Source organism: Drosophila virilis, unplaced genomic scaffold, assembly GCF_030788295.1.
Source record: "Drosophila virilis strain 15010-1051.87 unplaced genomic scaffold, Dvir_AGI_RSII-ME tig00000123, whole genome shotgun sequence".
Classification (NCBI taxonomy): domain Eukaryota; kingdom Metazoa; phylum Arthropoda; class Insecta; order Diptera; family Drosophilidae; genus Drosophila; species Drosophila virilis.
The window spans coordinates 6,876-32,430 of record NW_027212799.1 but is presented as its reverse complement, the minus strand read 5'-3'; the positions used below and the strand labels follow the sequence as shown (position 1 = coordinate 32,430).

The window sequence follows — 25,555 nt, the reverse complement described above, 5'->3', positions numbered from 1 at the left end:
GTGAAACTCCGCCCTTTACTATGCGTGACTTGTATCGATTTTCACAATTGTTGTTATAGGACCTATTTCGCATTTTATGAATGAAAAGCGAAATAGCCGAGCACGAGTATGGCGCACACCTGTCTGTCTGGCTGTAGTTAGTCCCAAGCAACTATCACATTTTGTTATCAATTAATGCCAATTAATGAAGAAAGAAAAATCAGGCAGACAAAATGAAAAGTTGAGCTGAAGAAAACTTCACTGTTCAATGGGAAAAACTTGACTGTGTATTGGACTCGAAACGAAATTGCAAATAATGCAGCTTGTCAGAAAAATACGGGGAACTGTTTAGAGCATGCGCACAAAAATACTGGGATATTTAGCGGCTGCTGCTCAAAGCCGTTCAGTGTCCAGGTAAAATGAACCTGAGCCTGAGCTAAACAATAAACCAAATATTGGGAAATCGCATAAAAATGCAATGGGAAGAGGAGGGAAACTTGGAAAGAGCATAATTCTGCAGTCAATGGGCGGATATTAAGTAGGGTATTAACAATAAAAAAGAAATTATCAAGCAATATGCTGATGCCACAGAATGCATAAAGAACAGAACCTTAATATTATTTACTTATTTCTAATATGCCGCGGCATGACTGGGCCATCTGCTCGATTGATGAAATATTATTACAGCCATATGCCAAATTCATCAATAGCCGCAGCTACCCTGTTTATAATGAGCACGCACCAAGCTGCCACGCCTACCGCCGAAAAAAAAAACAAATAGGCAGCATATTGAATCGATTCGCAATTAGGTAAACCGTAAAAGCCAACCCCTAAGGTAGGGACAGGGGCAACCCTTGGGCGGCTACCTGAAGTGCATCCACTTTGGCGGCAGTTGCCCTTCGTTCTCAAGTCCGTTCGAGTCCTTTTTCGAAGTGTCAGTTGACGCGTAACACGAGTCACAATTCGCCAACAACAAATATGCAGCCTCAAAAGGATACTCACATATATAAAAGTCGAACCTTAAAACAGCTGCAACACAAAAACGGCACTAAAAGGAGGCTCTTATCAACTGGGATAAATCAGGGCAGCTGAACTTCATTTAGAAGTCAAGACAAGAAAGAAAGACTAATTTCGGCAAGCCGAAGATTAAATGCTCTTCTAGACATATGACTAAGGGCTTGGCGTATAGATGAGAAGAATAGAGAAGCTCATATTAGCTGAGTTTGTTCAAAATGAATTGTAATATAGAAAAGGTATTCCTACAAAAAGTCATTTTCCCCCGATTCCATATAGAGATGTACATATAGAAGTCCGATAGGACTTGGTTGGAATATTTTGAGAAACAAACACATATTTTATACACAAACTTACTCTTGTGTCTGTTCTTTCCTATAAAAACTTTATGATATAGTGGTCCGATATGGCAGATAACGATAGTATCAAAACGGAGAGACTAGTTTCCAAACAGACAGTCGGATAGGTGATCATATATCGACTCGAATGTTAACACCGTTCAGGAATAATAGATATGCACGCTGGCATTATCTCCTCCTGTGCGTTACATAATTCATGCCTAAATAACAATACTCTCTGCAAGGGTATACAAAAGGAGCCATTGGGTAACCTGAGACTCGGTGCACAGCGTTTCTTTTGGGCTCGGCCTGAATCTAGTTTTTATGATATGGGTCAGCACAGCGGGATTGGCGATGCGGCCTAGCTTCAAGGAGGTCACTTTTCTTTGATTTTTCATGCTGATTTTTCCAGGCAATTTTGCGTGTCTTTTCCATTTGTTTTTTGTTTTTATGCTGTTATTGTTTGTCTGGCCTCGATTGGTGCTATGGAAAGCGACTGTTGTTCCCATAGATCAGAAATGTATGTTTATGACATATTTGGGGCATCTTTTTAATGGGTCTCACCACCTGCCACACCCCTCGCCCACCGTCCCGCCCATGTGGCGAAATGGGCCATTAAAATGGCCGCCAGGGGGCGCAGCATTATTAAATTGGCAACAGCTCGGTTTGTTAGTTGAGTTCTGTCTTTCTTTGGCTTTCGGCCATTTTTAATTGGATTTTGATAGTTGAAAGTTGAAATTCACAGCACGATCGCAAACGTTTCTTTTTCGTTTTTTACATTTTGTTTTTTTTTGTTTTTTTATGGCAGGATTGTTGCTTCTGTGCGAGAATCTTTCAAATCTTTTCGACTGTCACAACATTCTATGCTTGTTTTTTATGGCCCTGTTTAAATTCCATGGAGCACAGAGCACGGTAGCCGCACAAGATGTGTATCTTTGCAGCTCATTTGATGCATTTCAATGCTGCTCTCACACCTTCCACACCTGCACGCACACGCACACAAACATATTGGAGAAGGGGCATGGACAGTTCTTTGACAAAATTTCAACATTTTCTCACGTACCAAATACAAGAACAAAAAAACATTTGTACAAATATGCAAATTGTTGTTAAGTAAATTTAAGCTGGTGGCTATTGAAGAGAGGCCGGAGAGAGGAACTGCGTTGGAGTGAGTAGCTAAAATGCCTGCAGGCTGTATCTTTAAATGATACCCTGTACCTATTGAGTAGAGGGTGTTTCAGAGACTGTTAAGCTGTCACACAGGCAGAAGCTTATAAAGTATATATATATATATATATATATATTCTTGAACAGCATCAACAGTGAAATCGATCTATCCCTGTTCTTTGCTCATTTGTCTGCCTTGTTCTTGTACTCTCAATGAAGCAGAGTATCTAATAGTCGCACACTCCCGACAAAAGCACTCTTACTTGCTTTTATTTTTCTGTGGCGTCATGCTGAGATCTTGCCTCAATCAGTGCCGCAAATTTCAAGTGCTTGCCTTTGAAAAACTTAATTAATGGCTATTTATTGAGGTCCAGAGCTGATCATTAGGTTGAACTGGAACCGTTAATCCCTAGGATTGGCACTTGCGACCTTGCCATATATACACACATTGTGTGTATTTATATATATTTGGAGCGCAGGCGATTTCACAACATTCAGATGGCAAAGAAATCCGCATTCGCATTGGCTTCATCCTCCTCCTCCTCCTCCTCGGAGCGGGGCCAGGCCTTGCCTTAAGGGGCAGAGCTCTTCTCTTCTTTATAAGTTCGTCTAACTTTGGTCATGCACAAATCTCGGCAGAGCCAAAGACAACAACAACAACAACAACAATGAAGAGTTATTGTTGTCGCATTTGCTTCTGGCTGGCATTTTGTGTCCATTTTTGGTCATTGAAATAAAAATGACATGTTTTCCTCACACACAAACTCGAAAACTCTTTTTGGAAATGCTCCAGCACCAGCAGCAGCAAACAGAGTCTCAGCTCCAGCCAGAGAGCTGACCACATTGCCATAAATCTTGATGCAGTTGGCTGCTGTTGGCCATTCGGCAACTTGACTTGGACTTGGACTCGCGGACTCAGCGGCAGACACAGACGCGGACGCGGACGCAGTTTTATGGGCAGTGCGTGACCACGCTTGGTGGAGTCTTGGTCTTTCAGACTCTTATGTGGGCTCAAGGAACTCGAAATTGTCACAATCTTGGCCGCTGCCTAACGGTGGAGCCGTCCGCTTGGCTGCTTCAGTCTCTCGGTCTCTCAGTTGCCGTCTCGGATTTGGCCACTGTCCCCGCTGGGATTTATTTTTGGTCAGGCCGACAATGAGACGTAAATATTTATGTGGTTTTACTTATTTTGTTGACGAGACTAGAAACAGGCATCCGCACAATATTATAAATTTTGTTTGTATTGATTATAATAATGTGTTAGGGTTTATATTTTGGCCATAGCCATAAATTATAATCAGTTTATTCTTTATAAATAGTTGATTAAATTTTACTTCCAATCAAATCTTTTAAATCAGAACTGAAAGTAATGGAAAGAAAACATTGAACTAAGTGAAACATTTTTAAAACTAGAAATTTCAAACATAAAATAAGCGATAAACGATTTAAATGAAAATACTAACTATGTCAGATAATACTCAATTATAATTTTTGAGTCTGGCAGTAAAGAATTCTCATTCTCAGTTAAAGAAATTTTGTGTGGATTTTAAATCATTTGCACTTGAATTAAGCACAAATTTTAAAGTTTCTTATGTGAGTACTAAGGAAGTTAGCAGCTAGGTTTATAGCCTTGTCTAAGGGTATTCAAGATTCGACTTTTGAAGAATCGACACATACTCAGCTTATCTGGCCGGCTGGCGAATAGATTTGTTGTGGAACGTGGGCTGGCCTCGCGGCAGACACTTGCAGCATTTGGGCTGCCCAACAATGTTGCGCAACAATTCAGTTCAAGACATTTCCGTTCTCAATTAAGTTTGGGGAATGCAGCTGATACGCACATGATATGTGGCACTCGGAACACAAAGCTAAAGACGGCTTAGACGGCACTTGAGAAATTGTTTAACTCGTTTCCACCTGTTGGCGGCACTCAGGTTTTGGTGGCTAGCCAACTTGGCTGGGTCCCAAGTCAAGTGTGAGAGTTGAGAGTGAAGTTACTCTTCCTCCCCCCTCCTGCCGTTGCCCCGGCCAGTGTCAGCTGCGTTAAGTTTTTGACGCTTTCGAGGGGAACTTTTCAATTTGACGTGCGATTTTCCTTGTGTTACTTGTGGCCGAATCAATAAAACTTAACAGCATAGACAAGTCAAATTGAACAAAAGCGGCATTTAATTTTTTACAGCTACCACTTCAGACTCCTCCAGCTCACCCCCCTCGTAGCCACACACAGCCAGCGGTGCATTTCGCTGTGGAAATGTCGAGGTCTCGTCTCCGTCATAGAAAGGTTTCACCAGGCATCAACGCAATCTTCCACTGCGCCAGTGGCAACAAAATCCATTGCAATTTGCAGTTGCAGCTTTTGTTGATTGGACTCAAAACCGATGGACAGACAACAAATCAAATGACTGATGGGTGGATGAGGGGGAGGTGGAGGAGGCGTGGTCGCTTCTCCTTCTGGCGCAGCGTTTATTTGAAATTTGAATTTATGGTTTCACTTGGCTGCAAAAAGATTGATAGCTGCCGATAATGCGAGGAAATGTTTACGAGACTCTATAATTTGTAGTTTATTTTATTTGATTTGCTGCGCCAAGTGCGAGGAAAAGCGAAAGTCTGAGAGACCAACAGACCAACAGACCCATAGATTATACAAAACATAAAAATAATAAAAAATATAAAAGAAAAACCATCCACACAGATGGCAAAGTTCAAAGCTGGAACGCCTCCATTGCATGTGGTGCTAATGATAATGGACAATTATGAATGCGGTTATGCAAGGTCCAAAGTGCTGGAGGAGGAGCTGATGGAGGAGGAGGAGGCGGAGGTGATGGTGGTGGAGGAGGAGTGCACTGACACGGATTGCCAAATGAAATTGAAAGGCCTGAACAAAACAATTGCCATGGGTAATTGTCCATTGAGTGGGTCAAGCAACACGATGATGTGTTGGAGATATGGCTGCAAACCCGACAAAAATGTTAAGTGGTTCGCTTCACGGTTGGAATCAATGACTAAACCCGCTTTTCACATCCATGGAGCCAAAAAATGACTTGTAGATTTGCGTAATTAAATATATTTTTAAGCATCACAAATATTAAAACAATATTTTTCAATAGGGTTCAATTAAGGCTTAGATTCAGCTTGTTCTGCTGCGGCTTAAGATCCGTTCTCTAACTCATACCCATTTAAAGCCTTTCTTAGAGCATCCCAAATTCGTTTTGGTTAAAGTCAACATGAAACTTGAGCTAGCTGCTTCAGTTATTGGCATATAGAGTTTCATGTTTTTGCAACAAATGCCAGCTGTCTGGCCAAGTGCAAATTATTCGTTTCCTTTAATTACGGACATCGATTTCGCAAATCAAGGGGAGTGAGACTAGTCCATGGAGCAGATGATCAACTGAAATGCAAATAAAACGCATGTCCAGCTGACAAATTGGCAAATTACGAGCCATATGCAAAGACAGGCCAAAAAAAAAGTAGGAAAAACGGAAACCCGTTGGACATGCGCACACGCAGCCTGCAGCTGGCGGCGATGCAGTGCATCAGCCCCAGCCCCAGCCCCAGCCTCAGTTTCAGCCGCAGCATCCACTGGAATCTCCTGCCGACTCTCCACTTGGCTCTTATTAATTGCACAATTACGACACGCAATTGACGTGCAGAGTGAACGATGGCCGGGCCATAATGATGGAAAACCGGCGGACTCGAGAAATTACTTTCTTTCACTTTCCAGACGGATATCATAATTCAGAAAAAAAAAATACAAAATTAAAAAAGTGCAGTAGCCACGACCCAAAGACGAACAAGCCAAAAATAAATATGCCAGACGATGCCAGAAATGCCAAAAAACCAAAAAAAGAAACAGCAAAAAACAGGAAAAGAAAGTTAACTTCGACAAACCGAAGAGTAGATACCCTTTGCATCGAATATCTACATATATTGCTTACGATTTTTAAGTTATGTGACGAGCACAATAAAGCTTGTTTTTTTTGCTGAGTTTGGGCAAGATATCGCGAAAATCAAACCATTTTTTCTTACTAAGACTTATTTTTCGACCGATTCTACCTATTGATTTGATATAATAGTCCAATGTTGATATGATTTAGTTCGAATAAAGGAAGAGCATTAAAATCCAGTTTCGTTATGATATTTAAGAATACAAAGAATTCGAAATGGAAGAACTTAGCTTTAGACCGCGCGTTCGTTCCAATTTTAGCTATATGATATAGTATACCGATCTGGTCAATTTCCATATCCGATCGAACACATCTCCTACTCTGCGTTGCACATTTTATGACAAAGCTTAGCTACCCTCTCGAAGGGCATCAGTAAAATCAAATTAAATGAAAACTAAATGAAATGATATCAATTAGGAGCAGCCCCAGGGGCGTCTCGAGGGAGTTGGTTGCCATTAAGGAAACGCAGACGAAGCGTTAAATTAAAAAATAACAAAATTAAAAAAAAAAAAAAACAGAAACTGCGTTTAACCTACCTTGTTCGGCGAGACATGCCACGATCTGCGTGCACCGCGGCCCTGGCCGTTGGATGAGGTTGAGCCTGTGGATTGGCTGTCCGCATTGCTGCCAGATGCACCCGATGCGCTGATGATGGAACCGTTCTCATAGATCTCCGCCGAGCAGATGGAACTGTTCAAAGTGGCCGTACTGGCCGCCAGCGAGGGTATTGGCGAACTGGCCGGCGATGGTGAGAAACAGCCCGAATCGTACGAGTTCAAGATGCGTAACCGGTTGCCGGGGCAAAGACCCTGTAAATAGACCAAAAATAAAACAAGGTTTTAGAACTATGCAAAAATAAAAGCAAGCGAATTTTAATAATTATTGCAAAGTCATTTAAAAAATAGATTTGATCTTTAAAATAATAGTTAACTTAATCTCTAAATTGGTTTCAATTGGGTCTTCATGTTAAATTAAAATTAAGCAGAAAATATTAACTACAAGACAAATTTCTTAGATTAAGTTTATAATTTCGGGCTTTAAATCAGAACTTTGTAAATTTCGACCTTAACTCGATTTTGCTGCGAATTGAGTACAACATGCTTAAATATTTCCCGAGTGAACTGGGCTATCAGTCGAAATTCATGGCTGCCACTCATTGAGTCCAATTGATTTCGATTGTTTTTTTATTAACTGAATGCCGAGTGCATTCTTAATTAATAAATAATATATATATAGAAATAAAACATATAAAAAAGCATAAAATAAATTACAATTTTTTAATTGGCTGTCAAGCTGACTTAAAATCGAGTGCAGTTTATTTCTTTTGCCGCCGATCTTTTGTCAATTTTCCTGACATCTGTGTGAGACTTTTTGATGTGATATACGAACTGAGTTTCCATTGCCAGCTTCAAAGAGGTATGAAAAAATCTTGTCAACATGTGTTGCAGCTTATTTCAATTTTATTTTAGCCGTAAACAACGAAAATTGCGCCCCGTTTCTTTATTTTTTTTAGCAAGTGCTGAATAATTTATGCTACATTTTTTTTTTGTTGAAAACATTTTTAAATTTTTTAGTTTTTTTTTTTCATTTTATTTTAAATTTATGTATGAAAAACATTGTTGTTGCCGCTGTCGCCACTCAATTGGCCGTTTTTGGGTTAATTGTTTCCATTAAAAAGTGCGGCTACTTTTTAATTAACGACAATTGGCCGACACCGAGTATCTGAGTATCTGTATCTATGTATCTGTGTATCTGTGTATCTGCAGCTATGCATGTGTCTATGGCCATCTAAAGCGATTTTGATTTCCATTTTGATATGTGTTTTGACACCAACAGACAGACACCGCCAGCCTATCACCGCATGAGTGTATTCATGAGTGCTCGTGAGTGTTTGAGTGAGTGCTGAGTGCTGAATGCTGAGCCCGGCCAATTGAGTTGTTAATTAAAAATATGTTCGGAGCTGCAATTTTGCCAGCGACGTGCAAAAATGTTTTTAAGCTTTGCCCGTTGATCAGTTTTTAATTTAGACAACGGGTGTTGGGGGGAAACTTTCGGAGTGCCATTTATAAGTTTTGTAGTTGGGTTGGGTCTAATCGGGGCAGAGCTTCAAGGTTGCGTATTTTGAACATGTGAACATTAAGAGATCACAGATTTTTTGCCAAACAATAGAGGAAATACAGTTATTAAGTTGAAGCAGGGTAATCTATGAAATTAGTGTAGAGAAATACCAGAAATTAAATTTTTATAGATTTCTGTTATCTGAAAAATTAATTATTAAGCATCGATTGCGGTTGGTCGGTCTCGCGTTTACTTTATTACCAGCATCTATGTATTTCAATAAATAAATAAAACTTATCCAACCACAACCGAAACAATTTTTAATATTATGCAAAAACCCGCGTTCTATCATTCGATTATGAAAATTATTACTAATATTGTAATTATAATTTACAATTATTCGAAAATGAAACACATCTGCAGTTCACTTCATTTGTTCAATATAAATTGATAAAATGTCAAATTGAGAAAATAAAAGTGAACATTAAAAAAGTAACAAGTGAAATCTCTTGTATAAATATTTTAGGCTTAATGACAATAAACTTTAAAAAAAAGCGCACGTAAACCTTTGTAAAGCTTTTTATTATTTATAAAATATTTCTACGAAATCTTCTTAGAACAAAATTCTTCCCAAATTCTTGGCATTGTTTTGAATATATTAAAATATTTTTTTTTTCAAATTCCAGCACAAATAATAAAAAGTTAATCAACATGCAGAGCATGCTTCGAAGCGTTTGTTTGCCCACTTTTCCGAATATTTTCATGCTTTCAGCCCAATTAATTGATATTATTTTTGTTGAACAAGCTTAACAAACTGTGAAACATTTCATTCCACTTTGTTGTGCGCAATCAAACTAACAACATCGACCTCTTTTCATATTTCACACCCCTCGATCTGCAGCTCACCCCCGCTCCAGGGATTTCTGGACCAGCATGGGCCAGCTTTGAGCATGTCCAAATAATGTTGTATGCACTGTGGTAATCGCTCATAATGCTCGCCGCGGCATTATGTGGATTATTATTACAGCTGCGGACACAATTAAAGTGCCAAATGTGAAATTTATATGCAACCGGCGTGCCCCGCATGCGGCGGGTGGCGGCCACGTGCCCCGAGATGATGTTGATGAATCATGAACATAACGAGGCCTGGGATCTGTCCAGACTCTTTACTCAACGGCGGAGTATTACAAAATTAAATTATAAATTCAAATTAGGTTTGTTTTTTTTTTTATTACCAAATGGAATGCAAAATAATTGGAAAGGGCGGTAGAACTTATGCAAATGCCTCGATTGTTTAATTACAGATGCACAGCTGAAATGGGGCGTGGCTGTGCAGCCATTTGGCAATTAGGAGCGGAGCACAGAAACCCGAAGAAGGAGCAAACAAAACAAATACGCGGCCAAAACAGCTCGCAAAGGCGTTGCCCTTTAGGGCTTTAATGGACGTGCACTCGAAGAAAATAACACGAATCTTGTAGTTAAATCAAGAAAAATGCTGTTAAAATTTGCTGAGTATAGAAATGTTTGAGCCTGAGCGAGAAATTCGAATTACAAGAACTTGTTTAATACTTTGGTAAATAATATAACATCCTATTGATATACTCTGAATCCATTGAAAATGAGTAAAAAAGGATTAAGAGAGATGGAATAAGGAGAAGAAAGCATCTCTTGAGGTGCATATATTTGCAATAGCTAAGTCGAGATGCTCCTAAGATGTAGATCCCCTTAGTAGAGCTCGTTATCAATCAAAGTCATCGATAACTCACCACGTCTCTAAGCAATCGATATAAATCGATATCGAAATTCTGTTAATTGAGCAAACCTCTTCAGTATTAAAAGCTAGTGTCAGCAAATTTGACAACCATCCTCTGGAATAGCATAAAAAGATCAAGCAGAAGAAGGTTCACGTTCATTCCCGACTAGAGCACGCTTAATCGTTGCTATAATTTATTAATTAAATTCTCATTCTCGTACTGCTTTCTCTCAGTGCACAGCGAGATGCCCTCTGCAGGGCAGCTCCCAGTTGGAGCCCAGTTCTTATCTAAGCAACTCACCTGTCGGTTGCGCAGCGAGCAGAGCCACCAGCCCTCGATGCCTTCGGTGTTCTGTTCGATGACTGTGAGGATGTCGCCCTTCTTGAAGGGCAGCTCGTCCGGATCGTCGGCTTGATTATCATAAATGGCTCTAGCATAAAGTTTCTGCAAATAAATCAAGCAAAACGGAGAATGCAACAAACAATTAAAATCATTTTCAGTTATATCTTATATTTTGTGTGTCTTATCAGAATTAAGCAATTTTTATGCCGTGTGCTGAGATTTCGGATGTATAATGACCATAATGAACTGCATGCAAGGCTTGCGGCCAAAACTTCTAAGAAGCCGCAACAAAAAAAAAAAAGAAAACATCGAGAACCAGCCCCGAATTTCAATGGAATTTCAAAGACGTGAAGCTTGACCAGCGACTGACCGACCCCGACATTGACTTTAACTTTAACTCCAACTTTAACATTAAAACCAACTCGATCTTGGACTAAAGCAAAACATCATTCATAAGAACTCGTCTGCGGTTTCTACAGGTAGCATTTTTTTGTGTTTTCGGTTTTTTATGGCATAAATAAATCGCTTTTTGCTGGGCAAAAAAAATTGCACAAAGTGCAAAACGGATTTTGGGCAAACTCAAAAACAAAGCAGCTTAAAACAAAGCAAGCTCTTGTTTTTTTTTTTTTTTGGTTTTTTGTCTTTTAGCTCATGCCATGCGCTTCATTAGTTTACCTGGAATTTCAGGTCAACTGCGATTGTCGGAGCACAGCCCACAGTTCGGGTAGACCATGCAGAAACGGAGTTGATTGAATTAGTTGGAATGCTTGCGGATATACGAGTTATCAAGTTTCAAGCACTTAACAGCTAGCATATGATAATTATATGATTTTAGGGAATAACAGCAATTTGTTTCAGTGCACAGTAGTTGCAGTGCTACACTTAAAACGACATTCTAAACTCTATCATAACCGGCTTGGAATTCATAACGTTTTGAGCTAAACAACTCTAAAGATCTAGCATGTGCTTATTGCATGATACTGGGCATTAACAATAAAGTACATACACTTAGAGAAACACAGAGATTATAACAGAGTGTAGTAAGTATAAATAACTCATGTTGTGGAATATTATTTAGATCAATTCAATGAAAAATACTTTTTACAAGACGCCCAACATATGTATCTTATCATAAGTTTTGTAGTTGAGTCGTTTACTGAGACATTTGCAATTGTACAAAAAGTAAATTACTTTTCAAATTAATAATTTCGGAACTTTTATTATTAAAAAATATTCTGTTGATTATAAGTTATTTTTAATTAAAAGTCGTTCTAATCACATTCTTGTATATTCACAAATTGCCTTCATAAAAGCGTCAGGACGTTGCTCTCAGTTTAATTTCACTGCGAACTCAAAACTTTAATACTTAAACCGAGCCGGACACTTAACCTTTCTCTAAGTGCATAACTTTAAATACCGATTACTGCCGCTCTACTGTGGCTATACATGCACCATTAACAGTGAGGGCTTTTCCATTGTTGCCTCAACAGTTCCATAATCATCTGCCACATTCCTTAGATACGCATTTAAACGATGCAACTTCCCTTTATTAAATCGTTTCTAAAGCAATGCGCACGACTGTGCACTGTATGGGTCGGCGGGCAAAGGTTTCTTCAATGAATGAGCCGATATATCCATGTGTTTATCTATGGGTGTGTGTGTGTATCTGTGTGTCGGTCTCGGGTTAAGCGTGTTGCTTTTAATTTCGCCACCGCATCGAACAAAAATCCAAAACGAACGTTTTGAACTCCAACCAAAGCCGACACCGTTGTCGTTCCCGTTGCCGCTGCCGTTGCCGCTGCCGTGACAGCCACTCTTGTCAGTTGGGGGGCACTAGTACAACTTGTAGCTGGTCCCCCCTCTTTCCCTAAAACCCTGTGCCCCCATCCTTTCGCTTCATTTAACCCTCTGCTCCTGGGCTCATTTAATATGAGCTGCGCACAAACCACACACACACACACACTTGCACACAAAACTCCAGCGATTACAATAACGCGCGATGAATCGTCGTTGAACTTTCAACTCGGTTTTGTGTGAGTTCGGAACCCGTTTTGACAACAACTACAAGTACGATTGCTCTAGTCGGCACTGCCGACTAGAAGATACGCTGCAACCATGAACATTAGTCTCTCAGGCATCTAATTCTGAACCTGGGTATACTATTTGATTATATAATTCATTCTTTTATCTATTCAGCTCTTATCAGCTCCAAGCTATGCATTGAGAACGATATTTGCAAATCGATAATTATTGATTTAATGCTCGACTCGCTTAATGATACTGGATTCTAATTGTGGATCTGTGTATACTATCCGCTCCAGCTCTTATCAGCTTTAAGCTATGCTTACAAAACAATAACTGCAGATCGATAATTATCGATTACGTAAGCTCTTCTGCCTGTTACATACATTTGCCCAAAACCGTGATACCCCTTCCTACCCATTTCCAATTGGGCACAGGGTATAACAACTATGGGTAGGGATATGCGCGTTTTGTATATTCTACTTTTCAATTTCGAAAGCTGAAACCGTTCAAATGTCAAAAGAAAATGAGCGCACTTGAAGTTCATGTGCATGGGCAATTGATGTGGCATGGAGAGGGCCAGGGCTGCCAACTGACACTTGAGCGTTGCGTTGTTCAAACAACAATCGACAAGCCGCAAGCCGCAAACAACAACTGCAACAACAACAACAACAATAGGCACAAAAATGCGAGCTAAAGAAATATTTGTTAATTTGCCTACGACAATGCAATCGATGCATGGAGAAGTGAGAGTGCGAGCGAGATGAAACATTCGGAGATCGCTCTGCAGCTGCCAGGGTTGTCATCCACTTGCAGTTTGCTTAGCTTTCTTCTTCACACAGATTTTTAACACAGCGCTAATTGTATAGGCAAATATTTACAGTTGGGCGTTTGGTATTCCAGTTCCGCTCGGTGCTTGTGGTTTTAGTTTCTGTTGTTGTTGTTGTTGTCACAAGCAAACAAAAATCAAATATCGATAGATTTCTGTTTGCTTGACGCGACTTTAATTGGTTTGCTTAGCGCATTTTTTGACGCGATTTACAGCGGAACTTTTCAGTTCCAATTTTGGATGGGAGCTAGAAAATTCGACTTGTTCAATGGAATTGCAGGAGTGAGAAATTGAACTGAAAATCTTTAAAAGCTCGATTTTCATAGGAGATTTGAAGGAGTTTTGAGTAGTTTGCAGTACTCTCGATAGATTTCTTTTGGCTTGGAACTGGAACTAGAAAAAACGTTTTCCTCAATGAAAGTGCAATCTTTAACTGATCAATAATACATATACATCATCTTTTGCATTAATATTGTGCAGCAGCTTTTAAAATTGCATTTACAAATTATGCATGTAAAATGCTGTCATAAATCTGCCAAACAACAACAAAATTAATAAACTTAATTTCTGCCTTTGAGCCATTTTGTGTGTGTTTCCTTTCATTTGGCGCGCTTCAAGCTTAAAGTGAAAGACCTCCCTCGCTTTATTGTTAAAAAAAAAAAAAAAGAGCACGTACATATGTATGGCCACAAGAGCTACAATAAGCATAGCTTTAAGCCAGAGTTCCAGTTCCACATAAATCGCATGTACGCAGATTCGGCCGAGAGACAAACAATGCCAACATTAAACAACAAAAATCTTTATATTTCTTGTTTATTTCTTGAGCGCAATTTCTGTATTTTTTTTTCGGCATTTCAGCTTGGCTGGCTACGTTGAAAGGTTATTCACCATATGGGCCATAAAGTCGAGACCAAGCCAAAATTTGGGGGGAATTTGTAGAAAGCGTCGTCCATAAAGCACACACTGTACATTATACGATCTGTTGTTTCTGCTCAACTCCATGGCGAGTGCATGACCTTACCCAGTTGAATTGCTACGTTTTGCAATTTCTTGAGCACATTCAAAGTCCATAAATAACCGAATTCACATAGACAAAACTCAAAACTCCCCCAAAAACAAAAAATAATAATAATAAAAAAAAAACCAACAACAGAAGCCGCCGGCGACGACGTCTTAATGAGCACTTAAAACTCGAGAAAGAAAAAACGCTGTGTACAAATAAAAATTTGGCAAAAAGCTGCAAATAAACCAAAAAAAAAAAATAAAAATAAAATGCAAAAAAAGAAATACCGCAACGACTTTGTCAAAAATTGTATTTAAGCTGTGATGAGCTTTAAGTCGCCCCTCGACATGACAATTTGACTTTGAGGAGCCCATTAACCGCATTAAGTCAAACAAAACTAAAAGTTGAAATGCCAAAAAAACGAGCAACAAAAAAATCTCAAGCTAAATGTATACAAAATCGTATATAGAAAATGCTATCGTCAATAACACTTTGTGATAACCCCCCCGCCCCGCTGATAAGTTGTGTGTTTTTGGTATATATTTATTTTTGAGGGTTTTTGCTCATCGCGTGACTGATAAACTTTTGTGTTTGTTTTTCTTCTTTTTTTTTATATAAAGTATATATATATCTGCTTTTAATTAATCCAATTGGCTCAATATCGATCTGTCAGCTTTGTCTTATATATAAATATAAATACATATATATTATTTACTCTCTTTAAACTTTTGGCTTCATTAGCAGAAATCATTTTTGTGACTAGGCGCTATTTATTTTTGTACAGCAAACACGTCATTTTTCGTTGTTTTTGTGGTCAACCTTTGGACTAAAGTGTTTGTGGCTGATTAAATGAAATCCAGGAATTTAATCTGTTAAAATAATGTGACAAAAACTTTAAAAGATATATTTGTTATCTTTGGTACGCCGAGCATGAAATACCCTTGTAGATATATGGCTTGGATATAGACATATGGCTTATATATAGGTAAAAGCTTTAATTCCGCTTTGTTGTTCCCATAGGAGCCTTGTGATATCGTATTAAGATTTGATACGGCTTTCCAGAACACTTAAGGTCATAAGTGCTAAGTTTTTTGAAGATATCTTGAAAGAAGGCAAACTTTACCATTTAAAAAGTTAATTATCTATAAAGTTATATGATATGATTTTATTCATAGCTCAAGATATATACATGAACTGAATTTCAGTCTTGTGATGAAGTCTTTCAATCTGGCCGATGTCAACATATGCACAAAAAGAAGGACCTAAGCAAAGTATCCAGAGGATAGCTTTAGAATTGAAAAACTAGTTTGAATAGAAAAAGATATCGACTCGCCTTTTAATGCTGATCAAGAATATATATATTTTGTGTTGAGACAAATCTCGTAGCAAAACTGTTATACCCTCTGCAAGGGTATTTAAAGGGTTACATACGAATTGCCGTATGGCAAATATTTGAGCTATATCCAGTCAGATATATTTATATGTTGATTTTTAAGTCCACTTGTCTGCACAATATAAAACGCCATATGTTGCGTTGAACTGGTTTTATTGTTGTTGTTGTTGCAGTTGTTGAGTGCAAAAATAAACAAAATGTTTACGTCTTGACAGCCTCGGCCTTTTCGGCACATTTCGTCAAGACGTGTGCAAAAAAATGCGACAATAAAACTTTAAGCAGGCCAAAAAGATTGCACAGCGCAAAAAAACACGTTCCGTGAGCTGCTCAGTCAAGCGACAGCAGCAGCAGCAGCTAACCGACTGTTAAACTTGACGTTAAAATGCGTTGACACTTGTCAAAATCAGTTTCTGTTGTTGTTGTAGTTGTTGTTGTTCATCGACTCCTTGGCTCTACACTCCCCCACACTGGAACTAGATGCATGTCGCACGCTTCACTGAGCCGCAAACCGAGTCAGCGAAAGTGCAACAGATACTCTGTTTCCGATGTGCCACGCCCAGCCACACACACACACACACACTCACACACACACACACGCACACACAGACAGTGGGACACATGTCAACGACTGCGCCGCAAATAACTGCAAGTGTCTGTTGATCCATTTAGCTTTAAATCAACTTTAATGAATGTGACTCGAGCGTAATCAGTTGGGGCAGTGGCACGCACTGGCCATGCCTCAGGCATGTTGCCCCTTGAGGGCTGCTTCAGTTGACCCTCAGGTTTTTTGCTCAATTGAACAAATCTGCGAAGAATCTTTGATTTGCTTAATGGCTATTGTAGCTGTGGCTTAGCTGATCTAAGGTTTAAGTGAGTGGAAAGCAAATCAACTAATCAACCTTATGGACCGCAAGCAAATAGTAGACGTCAACCAAATTTAGATAAATTTCTACTAAATTTGACAATAATTTGTGTAACAATAAATTCAATAATTGCGATTTTTTTTACATATTAAAAAAATATAAATATCGATAAATATCGATTTTAAAACGTGGCTTCTTAGGCAAAGCTCGTTACTTATGTGAGACACTATCCATAAATATTGAATTGGAAACATACATTTTTAGGCATTTATCGATCATTTTACGGGATATGATATAGGCATGGCTCGACATTTATACCATATAGATATCGATAAATACCAATTTACTCGACAATTTTTTATGATTGATATCGATAAATATCGACTATAAAATTATACTACCTTAATATTGATAAATATTGATTTAGAGTTTGTAGTTTCTCGTATATTAAATAGAGACTACGAATATGTCACATTTGCATATCTCCGCCAATTGCCATTTGTTATACATACTTATATACATACGTTTTGTTTTTTCTTCAAGCTAGCTGTTGCCCTGGTCTGCAGCTGGCGTTAGTCCTGATGGATCGTCTGGTGGCAATTGTATCCCTCACTGTCGCTTACATAATATTGCAGTTAGCAAACGCTTATGAATAATGATTGTTATTTTTATAGTGCGCGTGCGATGGAAATAAATTTACTATGAAATTGGCAGATGCGGCTGATTATATATTCTAAGGGCCTGTTTGTTGATTTTTGTGTGTACACGTTATATGAGTCACAATACTTAAGATGGAAATTTTTCAGTATTATTTTTTTTTTTTTTGGATAAACCCCTTTCAAATTAACTGTTGGCTGATATATATAAGAACAAATAAACGGTTTCACAAATTGTATTGTCGACCTTCGCGAAAATAATAAATAAATAAATAAAAACAATTTCAAGTGAAATACGCACACAAAAGCGTTGCTAAATGACTTCCCCAAACCAACAAAAAATAAAAAAAAAATAAAATAAAACCTCACAATTTTTTTAGGTCATGAAATCAACTGCAGAAAATCAATTTAAAAGCGTGTCTGTAAAGTTTTTATTTTTATGTAGCTAAAGTTTTGCTATTTCATATCCAAAACATTATGAATTTTTGAGTTGATTTTTATCGTCTGTTGCATTCTTTTTTATTTTTATTTTTTTTTTTTTTGTGGCACAGACAAAGACAGAAATTCCCCCATTTAGCAGATTTCGCCAGCAACAGAACCGCCATAAAAGTTTTTTTGAAAGCCAATAAACAAAAGATCAATCATTTGATAAACGAACATACAAACAAGCATTAAATAATAAATGATTTTCAGCGACGAGGGAATATAAATGTCGCAGCAAAAACCCAAAAAATGTTGCAAAGTGCCCCAAAGGCAATGCAAGGGACTTGGGCAACATAAAAACTAGAAAAAAATGTCCATAAAATCTATGCATAGCACAAGCGAACAAATTAAAAAGCCATTTTAAAGATTTATTTGTATAAATTAAGAGTCGAATCGTGGTGCTTAACAGTTATTTTCGATTTTCCTGGTTATTTGAAAATGTTGCTCGAAATTCATTGAAGAGCAACCAATCTTTAACAATAACAAGAATAAATGTTGTTTTTGGTTATAGCCGACTGGGCAATACTCTTTTATAGCTCAATAAGTGCTTCAAAGAATTTAACCAAAACATTTATTAAGAGACTTGAGAAAATTATCTATTTGGCGCCAGCTTTTGATATATACAAAGCCTCTTAAGTGGCTATCAGGCATCTATGCATTAATTTTTGTTGGATTTGAACCAGCGTTCTCTCACTTGTTAGGTTGTTGAATTGTAAGAGACTTGATCTCTAATGTCAGATAGGTGAAGAGCAAGAAAGACAATGCAAAAAGCCAATAGATTTGTTCCACCTTGTAAACGAGTCTAAAAACTATTTCGTCGACTAGCTACGTCATGAGTTTGTTGTGGAAGAGAATTGGCTGCCATGGAATACCCCGGATGTGTGCATGACTCATACTAAATTATCTGCGTCATGTGGCATCAATTTATTGCGCTGCCAACCAGTTTCTCTAAGATTTGAAGATCGTTAGCTCCCTGCTCCAAAGGGCACCCACGTAGAGCGAACCTTAAGTTGAGTTGGTCCGAGAAATAGCCCAAGCGACAGTTTATACGATTCATTAGGAGTTTTGTGATGGATTACAAATGGTTTATACTAGAGCTTATGACTTTGGACCCACGCGAATGTCAGTTTGAAGAGGGGCCTTGGCATGAAAGTGAATAAAGTAAAAGATTACAATGGACATATGTAGATGCAAGAGAAGCCCTCGAGGTCTGCCAGCTGTGTACATTTTTTAGGCTCTACATTTAGAGAAAAGAAAGGTAGAGTTAAGTCCTCAGAACAATATGAATTCTTCACCCATTCATACTAGAAGAAAGAACATGCTTTTTCGCCCAGTGTAAGTAATGTGCAGTTAAACTACAGCAGCAGCATTTAAACTGTCCAGAAACTGACTGATGATAATGATGAACCCAACACAGGCTGAAATATATTGAAGAGCCTCAGTTGTGCTTTGTAGTGCAGTGTAAGTAGCTGCAGCCTAATGAATATGGGGCCCATTAACATGGCCCGAAGGCGTGCAAATTGACTGCACATCGTCTGGCCAACCCCGCTGTTGTACAAGTTTTTATTACTCATTTTGTGGCTCGAACCGATATGTGGCCTTATCTACAGCAGAGAGAAGCGTGCAAGTTGTAGTAAGACACATTTCCGCTGCTGGGCCCATAACATGTCCGCTTTCCCAATAAGAAATGTGGTGCACCTTATCGTTGTCGACCTGGTGCCAACAATTTGCAATTGTTTATTTATTGTTGAGCTTCGCAATGCCGTTTCGTAATGTTCGCCTTTGTATCTCTGTGCCCTTTTGCTGTTATTGTAATTACAACTCAATGTCGCGTCTGGGTCTATGACTTATGGCTGCTCTGGGGCGTGGCCGCAGTCCAGCTCGATGAAGGTGTTGCCTAATTAGCATTGCAAGCACCTCGTGTGCTTTACACTCAAGCAACAAGAGCAAGCAACAACAACTTAAATTATGGCGATGAGTCAGCTGCTGGGACTGCTTTCATGTTGTCCTGAACGTGACCTGATGTATTTCAAATATGTTTTTCATAAATACCGCATAAGCCGGCACGTACTATACATGCATCCCAAACATGCACATTTTGTATCTGACAGATACAAAAGGGAAAACCGCAGGCACATTTGACCCGCTGATAAGACAAAGCGTTTAGAAAAATCAAACAACTACAATTACAGCAAGTAAGTGTCGAGAGTGCCAGACTGGCAGATACCCTGCACTCAGCGTCAAGCTGCCTTAACACAAAAACATTCTCACACGCATGCCACAACTAAGCTTCTTCTTCTCATAGCCCACTTTGGCAAATGCAAATGTTCATAACTCGGGTATTTACATTTATCTTTCCTTTCTTAAATGTTGAATATTCTGGCTGGCCTAATCTAAACCTAGATTAATATCGTAAGAAAAAGTGCTATAAATTATATGGAATAATATTGATCTACGCGGTAAATAGGAAATAGGATAGCTAAATCGACTCTGTAGACCAAAAATATATACAACATATACAATATAGAGTGTATAAATATAGTGCTCGAAGATCTTTGTTTCCATCTGTTACAATTGCACCATATCTAATAATACCCTCTTTTCGTGGACACAGGGTATAACAACTTGACAAGTAGCAAAGTTCGCGTGCATGTAATTTGTTGCTGTGTGTTGTTGTTGTTGACGTTGCCATGTTAACATGCAGCAAATGTGTAAAATGCCAAAAGGGGCCAGTCCCATGGTGCGCTGTGCCCCCCCTTTGCCAGTCACAGCCTGCCCCAACCTGCCTCCAGCCTGTCCTCTAGCCGTTTATCACAGTCGTCTTATCAGCTGGCACATTTGTCTTGGCTGGGCACGTTTGGCCTGACGGCCTGCCAACCGAGTGCGAAAAGGTGCAAAAGATTTCAAAGGCCAGCACTGGCAACGGCAAACAGCAACAGCAATAGCAACAGGTGGCTCTACGCAGGTATTCGCCTCATTATCGCAACTCAAGTGCATAATTTCTCACAGAGCTGCCCGCTTTGGCATTCTCAATCCATTTTATTGACATGTTTACGCAGCTCTCAATGCAAAAATAAAATGAAAACCAAATTGATAACTTAATTATGGTAGCAAAAGGTCTTAAATGACCATGGGCGGAGCCAAGAGGGTACCAGCTACTGCGCACTAGATTGCCCCAAAGCAAACCAGTGTTAGATAACAGCACGAGGTGCAACTGTACGCAGCGTACAGAGCTGCCAGCCAATTGCAATAAGATAAAAGGCAAAATAACTGAAGCTAAGCGAAAGTTTTTGGTTTTTTTCTTTGAGCATTAAAATGACTTTCACAAGGCATTTAAATTTATTTGCTATGATTCCTAACCCTTAACATTAGAGAGTTATATTTTGAATGTGGCAACAACTTGGCCAGAGTTCAGTATGTTAAAGATCTGTGAAAGCCATAGTTCAGCACACTTTAAACAGGTCTAATTGGCTTAAGACACTTGGCTTTGTTTATTTCTTGTTTATACACGATCATATTTTTCCATTAAACTGCAAGCCGATCCATTACAAGCACTTGAACAATTTTTTGCTATTGTAGAAGTTCACTTCGAGTTAATTTACACGAACTTTAAATACAGCAATTACTTGAGAATGGATTTTTTTGTATTTCTGCTCTACAATTGTGGAGCTGAATTGGGTGCTGAAAGAATGATTTAATAGCTGGTCTTACAATAATATTGATATGGTGTCATATATTTTCATCAATAGATCAATATATTTGTGCCTATAAGCTGCAGGCATGACATTTTCTTTCAACGCCGCGCGTTCAATCAATTTCAATTTCGTGAGTTTGACAAAGCTATGGACATGTTTTTTTCTTGTGGTTTTTCTTAATTTTCCAAATTGAAAATGCTGACGCCGCACGCGCACATTAATTCTAATCAATTTCCAGGCGCTTGGCACTAAAAAATAAGTGCCCAATAAGTGAGAGAAGGAGAAGCAGGCAGGCAGATGCCTTGCCAGGCAGCGAGTCAAATTGTGCCCTGAAACCATGGGACGCCACTTAATCAAACTGCGCGAAGCTGAGAGAACAAGAAGAAGAAGAGGAATGAGTGAGTCCCACAGGAGAAATAAAGTCTGTCTGCATATCTGTCTAACGAGCGGCGCGATAAACTCTTGACAGGACTTTCACTTGCTGCGCCGGGAAAGACCTCCTCAGACAGGCCGTAATTAATATTAAGCAGACATATTTTATCCTACCCTAGCAGAGGGTATTCAACTATTGTCACGGTATAAGTTACAAATTATTAAGCTTGCGATTTCTGGAGTTTCCCTTGGTCCTTTCATATAAATAAAATCTTAGAAGAAACTGACTTCTATATCATATAACTTTATAGCTATAATTATTAAAACATAAAAACTAAATAAATACAAAATTATTTTATATTTTTTAATTTATTTGAACAAAAAACCAAGCTTCCCAATGGTCCTTGAATATATACACAAAAGCGCATCGAAATTTTCTACCATATTAAAAGGAGTTCTTGGGGAAAGATTGTCATAAAAGGGTATTTTGTTTTTGGCATGCCGAAGACAAAATTTGTTCATTATTTCTTTTTTTTTGGGGTTCTGCTACTTGGCAGCGGGTTTTCGATTACAATTTTATGTGCCGGCATATAAGGCTCGATTAGATTTGCTCAGACCAAAAATTTGTGCCGGCGATAAGTTAGCCGCGAGGCCTTGGGACTTATCAGCGTACGGGTCACGCCTAAGCGCTGCCATTCAATTTTGGGCCGATAAGACGCTTCGTCTGATAAAGGGCCGAAGTAAGGGCCGAATGGACGACTTCTGGACGAGCTACGTGAGTGGTCCCCGTGTGCACGTGGATTGTGGCAGGATTTATGCCCTTGCCGCTTATTTATAGCTTCTCACTTGCCGCCAGCAATTGACTTTTCAATCAGTTGAAATTAGCTGGAAATCAACATTGCACTGAGAGAGAGAGAGAGAGAGGGAAAAAGGTGCACAACTATTAATAACTGATTTTATCGCTGGCCGAGTGCCATTAATTGCGTGCACCCGATGACAGCTGTAGCACGTCCGACCTGGAACTGGCTGCAACAATTAATTGCCAGCAGTCAGCGCGCCATGCTATAGACCCTTTGCCTGCGTCTCTTGTCCTGGACACGTCTGTGGCGTATGTGTGGAACTGCGAAACGGAAAGAGCCATCTTTCAATGTTTTCCGCTGTTGCATTTTGAAATCTAAGCTGGTTGGTCCATGCCCCTGCCCCTTCCCACTGCACAGTCTGGCTATCTATTTGGCCAGAGCCTTGGCAACCGGCTTTGGTCTTGGGAGCGTCAATTACTTTTCGCTTTTTGCGCATTTGGAGCACATTTATTTTAATCTCACCTGCCCGCCTGCGTTGCGTCTGCTCGCTGCAGCTGCAAGTCTATCCAATTCCCCCGCCGCGCCTCCTCATCCCCTCTCGCAACGCCCCTGGCCAACTTTAATTACGGTGTGTACTTAGTGTCAGCGGCTGTTAGGCCAAAACAAGTATTGCCATAGTGGGCCGGCCCACTGGGGCCAGCCCCTTCGCCTGGTCAGCTTCTAGAGACGACGCTTGTAATTAGTTGTTGTTTTTATTTAATTGGAACTGAATACCCAAGAGCTGTGAGTGCGAGTGTGAGTGTGTCGGAGATACATCATTTGCTTTTAGCTCTCACCAGAATTCTAGCTAGAACTCGACTCGTGCTCATGGGTAAACTAATTTACTTTATTTCAGTTTGTGTGCAAACAAACTCAAATTTGTTTAGCAGCTCCAGTTGTTGTTTAAGAATGATACTAATTAAACATATATGCAGTATATGGTATCTGTGTTTGCCATCGAAAACAATATTCAAGGTTAATTTTGGCGAAATTGCAAGGTTAGCTTGAGCTTTAGAAATTTTCCATTATAGAAACTTTCAAGTACACATTTACTTTTAATGTGCAAATTTGTCTGAATTTAAATGATAAAAAGAAACTACATTTTTCTCACTCAATTAAGAGATTATTATCGAATAATAATGATAGAGTAATTTTTGAAAAGTGTATACTGATATATATTTCATATTTTAATTAATAGGATACACTTATTTTTATTTTTACTGTTATTATTAATAACATTATAATTATTTCAATTAAGTTAATATTATTTTAATTTAAATTAATTGTTTACGTATTGCCTTCTAGAAATGTCTTCAGACATTTCACCTGCTTTTCTTTGCGCAAAGTTTTCGCACTAAAAAATACCCGAGAGACTCTATCTAATCACTTCTCAAACTCGTGATAACAGGGTATCAGCAAAGGCAATATAAGCACATACATGACATCACATACATGCACTGATGAACTCATTGTTTTCAAAGTGTTAACTGTCGAAATGTTATTGATTTGAAGAAATGAAACGGCCTAGCATCTGTTTAGAGAGTTATCACACGACTCTCAGATATCGCACCTGGGCAATAAATATAACTGGCACATCAAAAACGTTCGGACGGAGGTGATAACCAATGCAAAATTGCGGAAACTGCCATGTTGCAAGCGGCAAGTGGCAAGCGGCAACTGGCAAGTGGCAGCTGCCTGGCTCCAGACGCGTCCAATTCGAGTGCTTTTCAGATAGCCAAGAGAGATCCGTTACAATTTCTTGAGCAAACGCAGACACGAACCGCCGTTTAACACGGCTGTCACAACAAAATGAAGCCAGGAGGCGGCCAGAAAGATGCGACCACGATACGAATGGTCAGAGGAACGGCAAGGGGGCATATCTAGGGGAATGGAAATGGAAATGGCCGATCCTAGACAGTTTAGCTGGTAATGAGTTGTCAATGACTTTATCGGCGCCTATGCATCGCATAGATATTGGCGCGGGCATAAAGTCGGTTAGTTTATGAGCTATGATGATGGCTACGAACCGATTTAATGTGAATGCGCCGCGACACGGGCACATCGTAGTCCAGGTCCGCATTGGTTGCCGTGGAGCTGCAGCAGGAGCCGGACACTGAAATGGCGCTTTGTTTTTCCAGCATTTCGAATTGGTTAAGCTGAGGATTAACTGAAGTTGTTCGTAGCTGCTTGGCTTAGCACATGATATATGTATTTTTGTTTTTTTGTATGGAGCAATCGAGATACCCGAAATATATTTAATCCAGGACAATATAGATAAAGTATCTCAATTCACTTCACATGTCACTTCACTTGTATCTCTGTATCTCTCAGCACAATGCTCGCATCAGCATATTTTTTTAGCTTGATTTTATTTTAATGCTTTTTTATTGGTTTTTGTTTTGACTTTGCTTTTTTGCGGAATCAGCTTAAAAATTCAAGTTTTGCGCGCGGGCCAGACACCAGAAAAACCCCAATTCGCGTGGCTTTTGAACAAAAGATGCCCCAAACTACAACAACAACAAAAACCGCAACAACGTTTTATATGGCCAATATTTTTGCCGAATTCAAACGATTTTTATCGCACTACCTTCGTAAAGCCGCGACTTGAAGCGTTTCTAATCGCGCGAAAGAAAACTCTCAACAAATTGTATGCGACAATTATTTTCTATTTGTCGGCTGTGCGTTCAGCGCTCAACACGTTCCGCACCGCAGCAAACAAAGAAGACACTGAACAGCGGGTCGCAGTCCGTTCAGCCGGTTGCCGTTTACCACCGACATTGTTGTTCAGATACCCTAACGTCGAGTGC

At 39.2% G+C, this 25,555-nt stretch overlaps 1 protein-coding gene across 2 annotated transcripts in view; it reads right to left on the bottom strand.

The window, feature by feature from the left end:
- Positions 1–25,104, bottom strand: part of LOC116649739 (breast cancer anti-estrogen resistance protein 1-like) — a 28,273-nt gene extending 3,169 nt beyond the window's left edge. The window contains exons 1-3 of one of the 2 annotated variants that reach the window (XM_032433382.2): positions 24,776–25,104; positions 10,552–10,695; positions 6,976–7,248 (exon numbers count right to left, since the gene is read on the bottom strand). In XM_032433382.2, the coding sequence (XP_032289273.1) occupies positions 6,976–7,248; positions 10,552–10,695; positions 24,776–24,889 (531 nt within the window). In that variant the 5' untranslated portion in view covers positions 24,890–25,104. Of the gene's footprint in view, positions 1–119; positions 270–6,975; positions 7,249–10,551; positions 10,696–24,775 lie in introns of those variants that run through there. The other variant, XM_032433393.2, reaches the window with a different exon arrangement.
- Between the last annotated feature and the right edge of the window lie 451 nt (positions 25,105–25,555).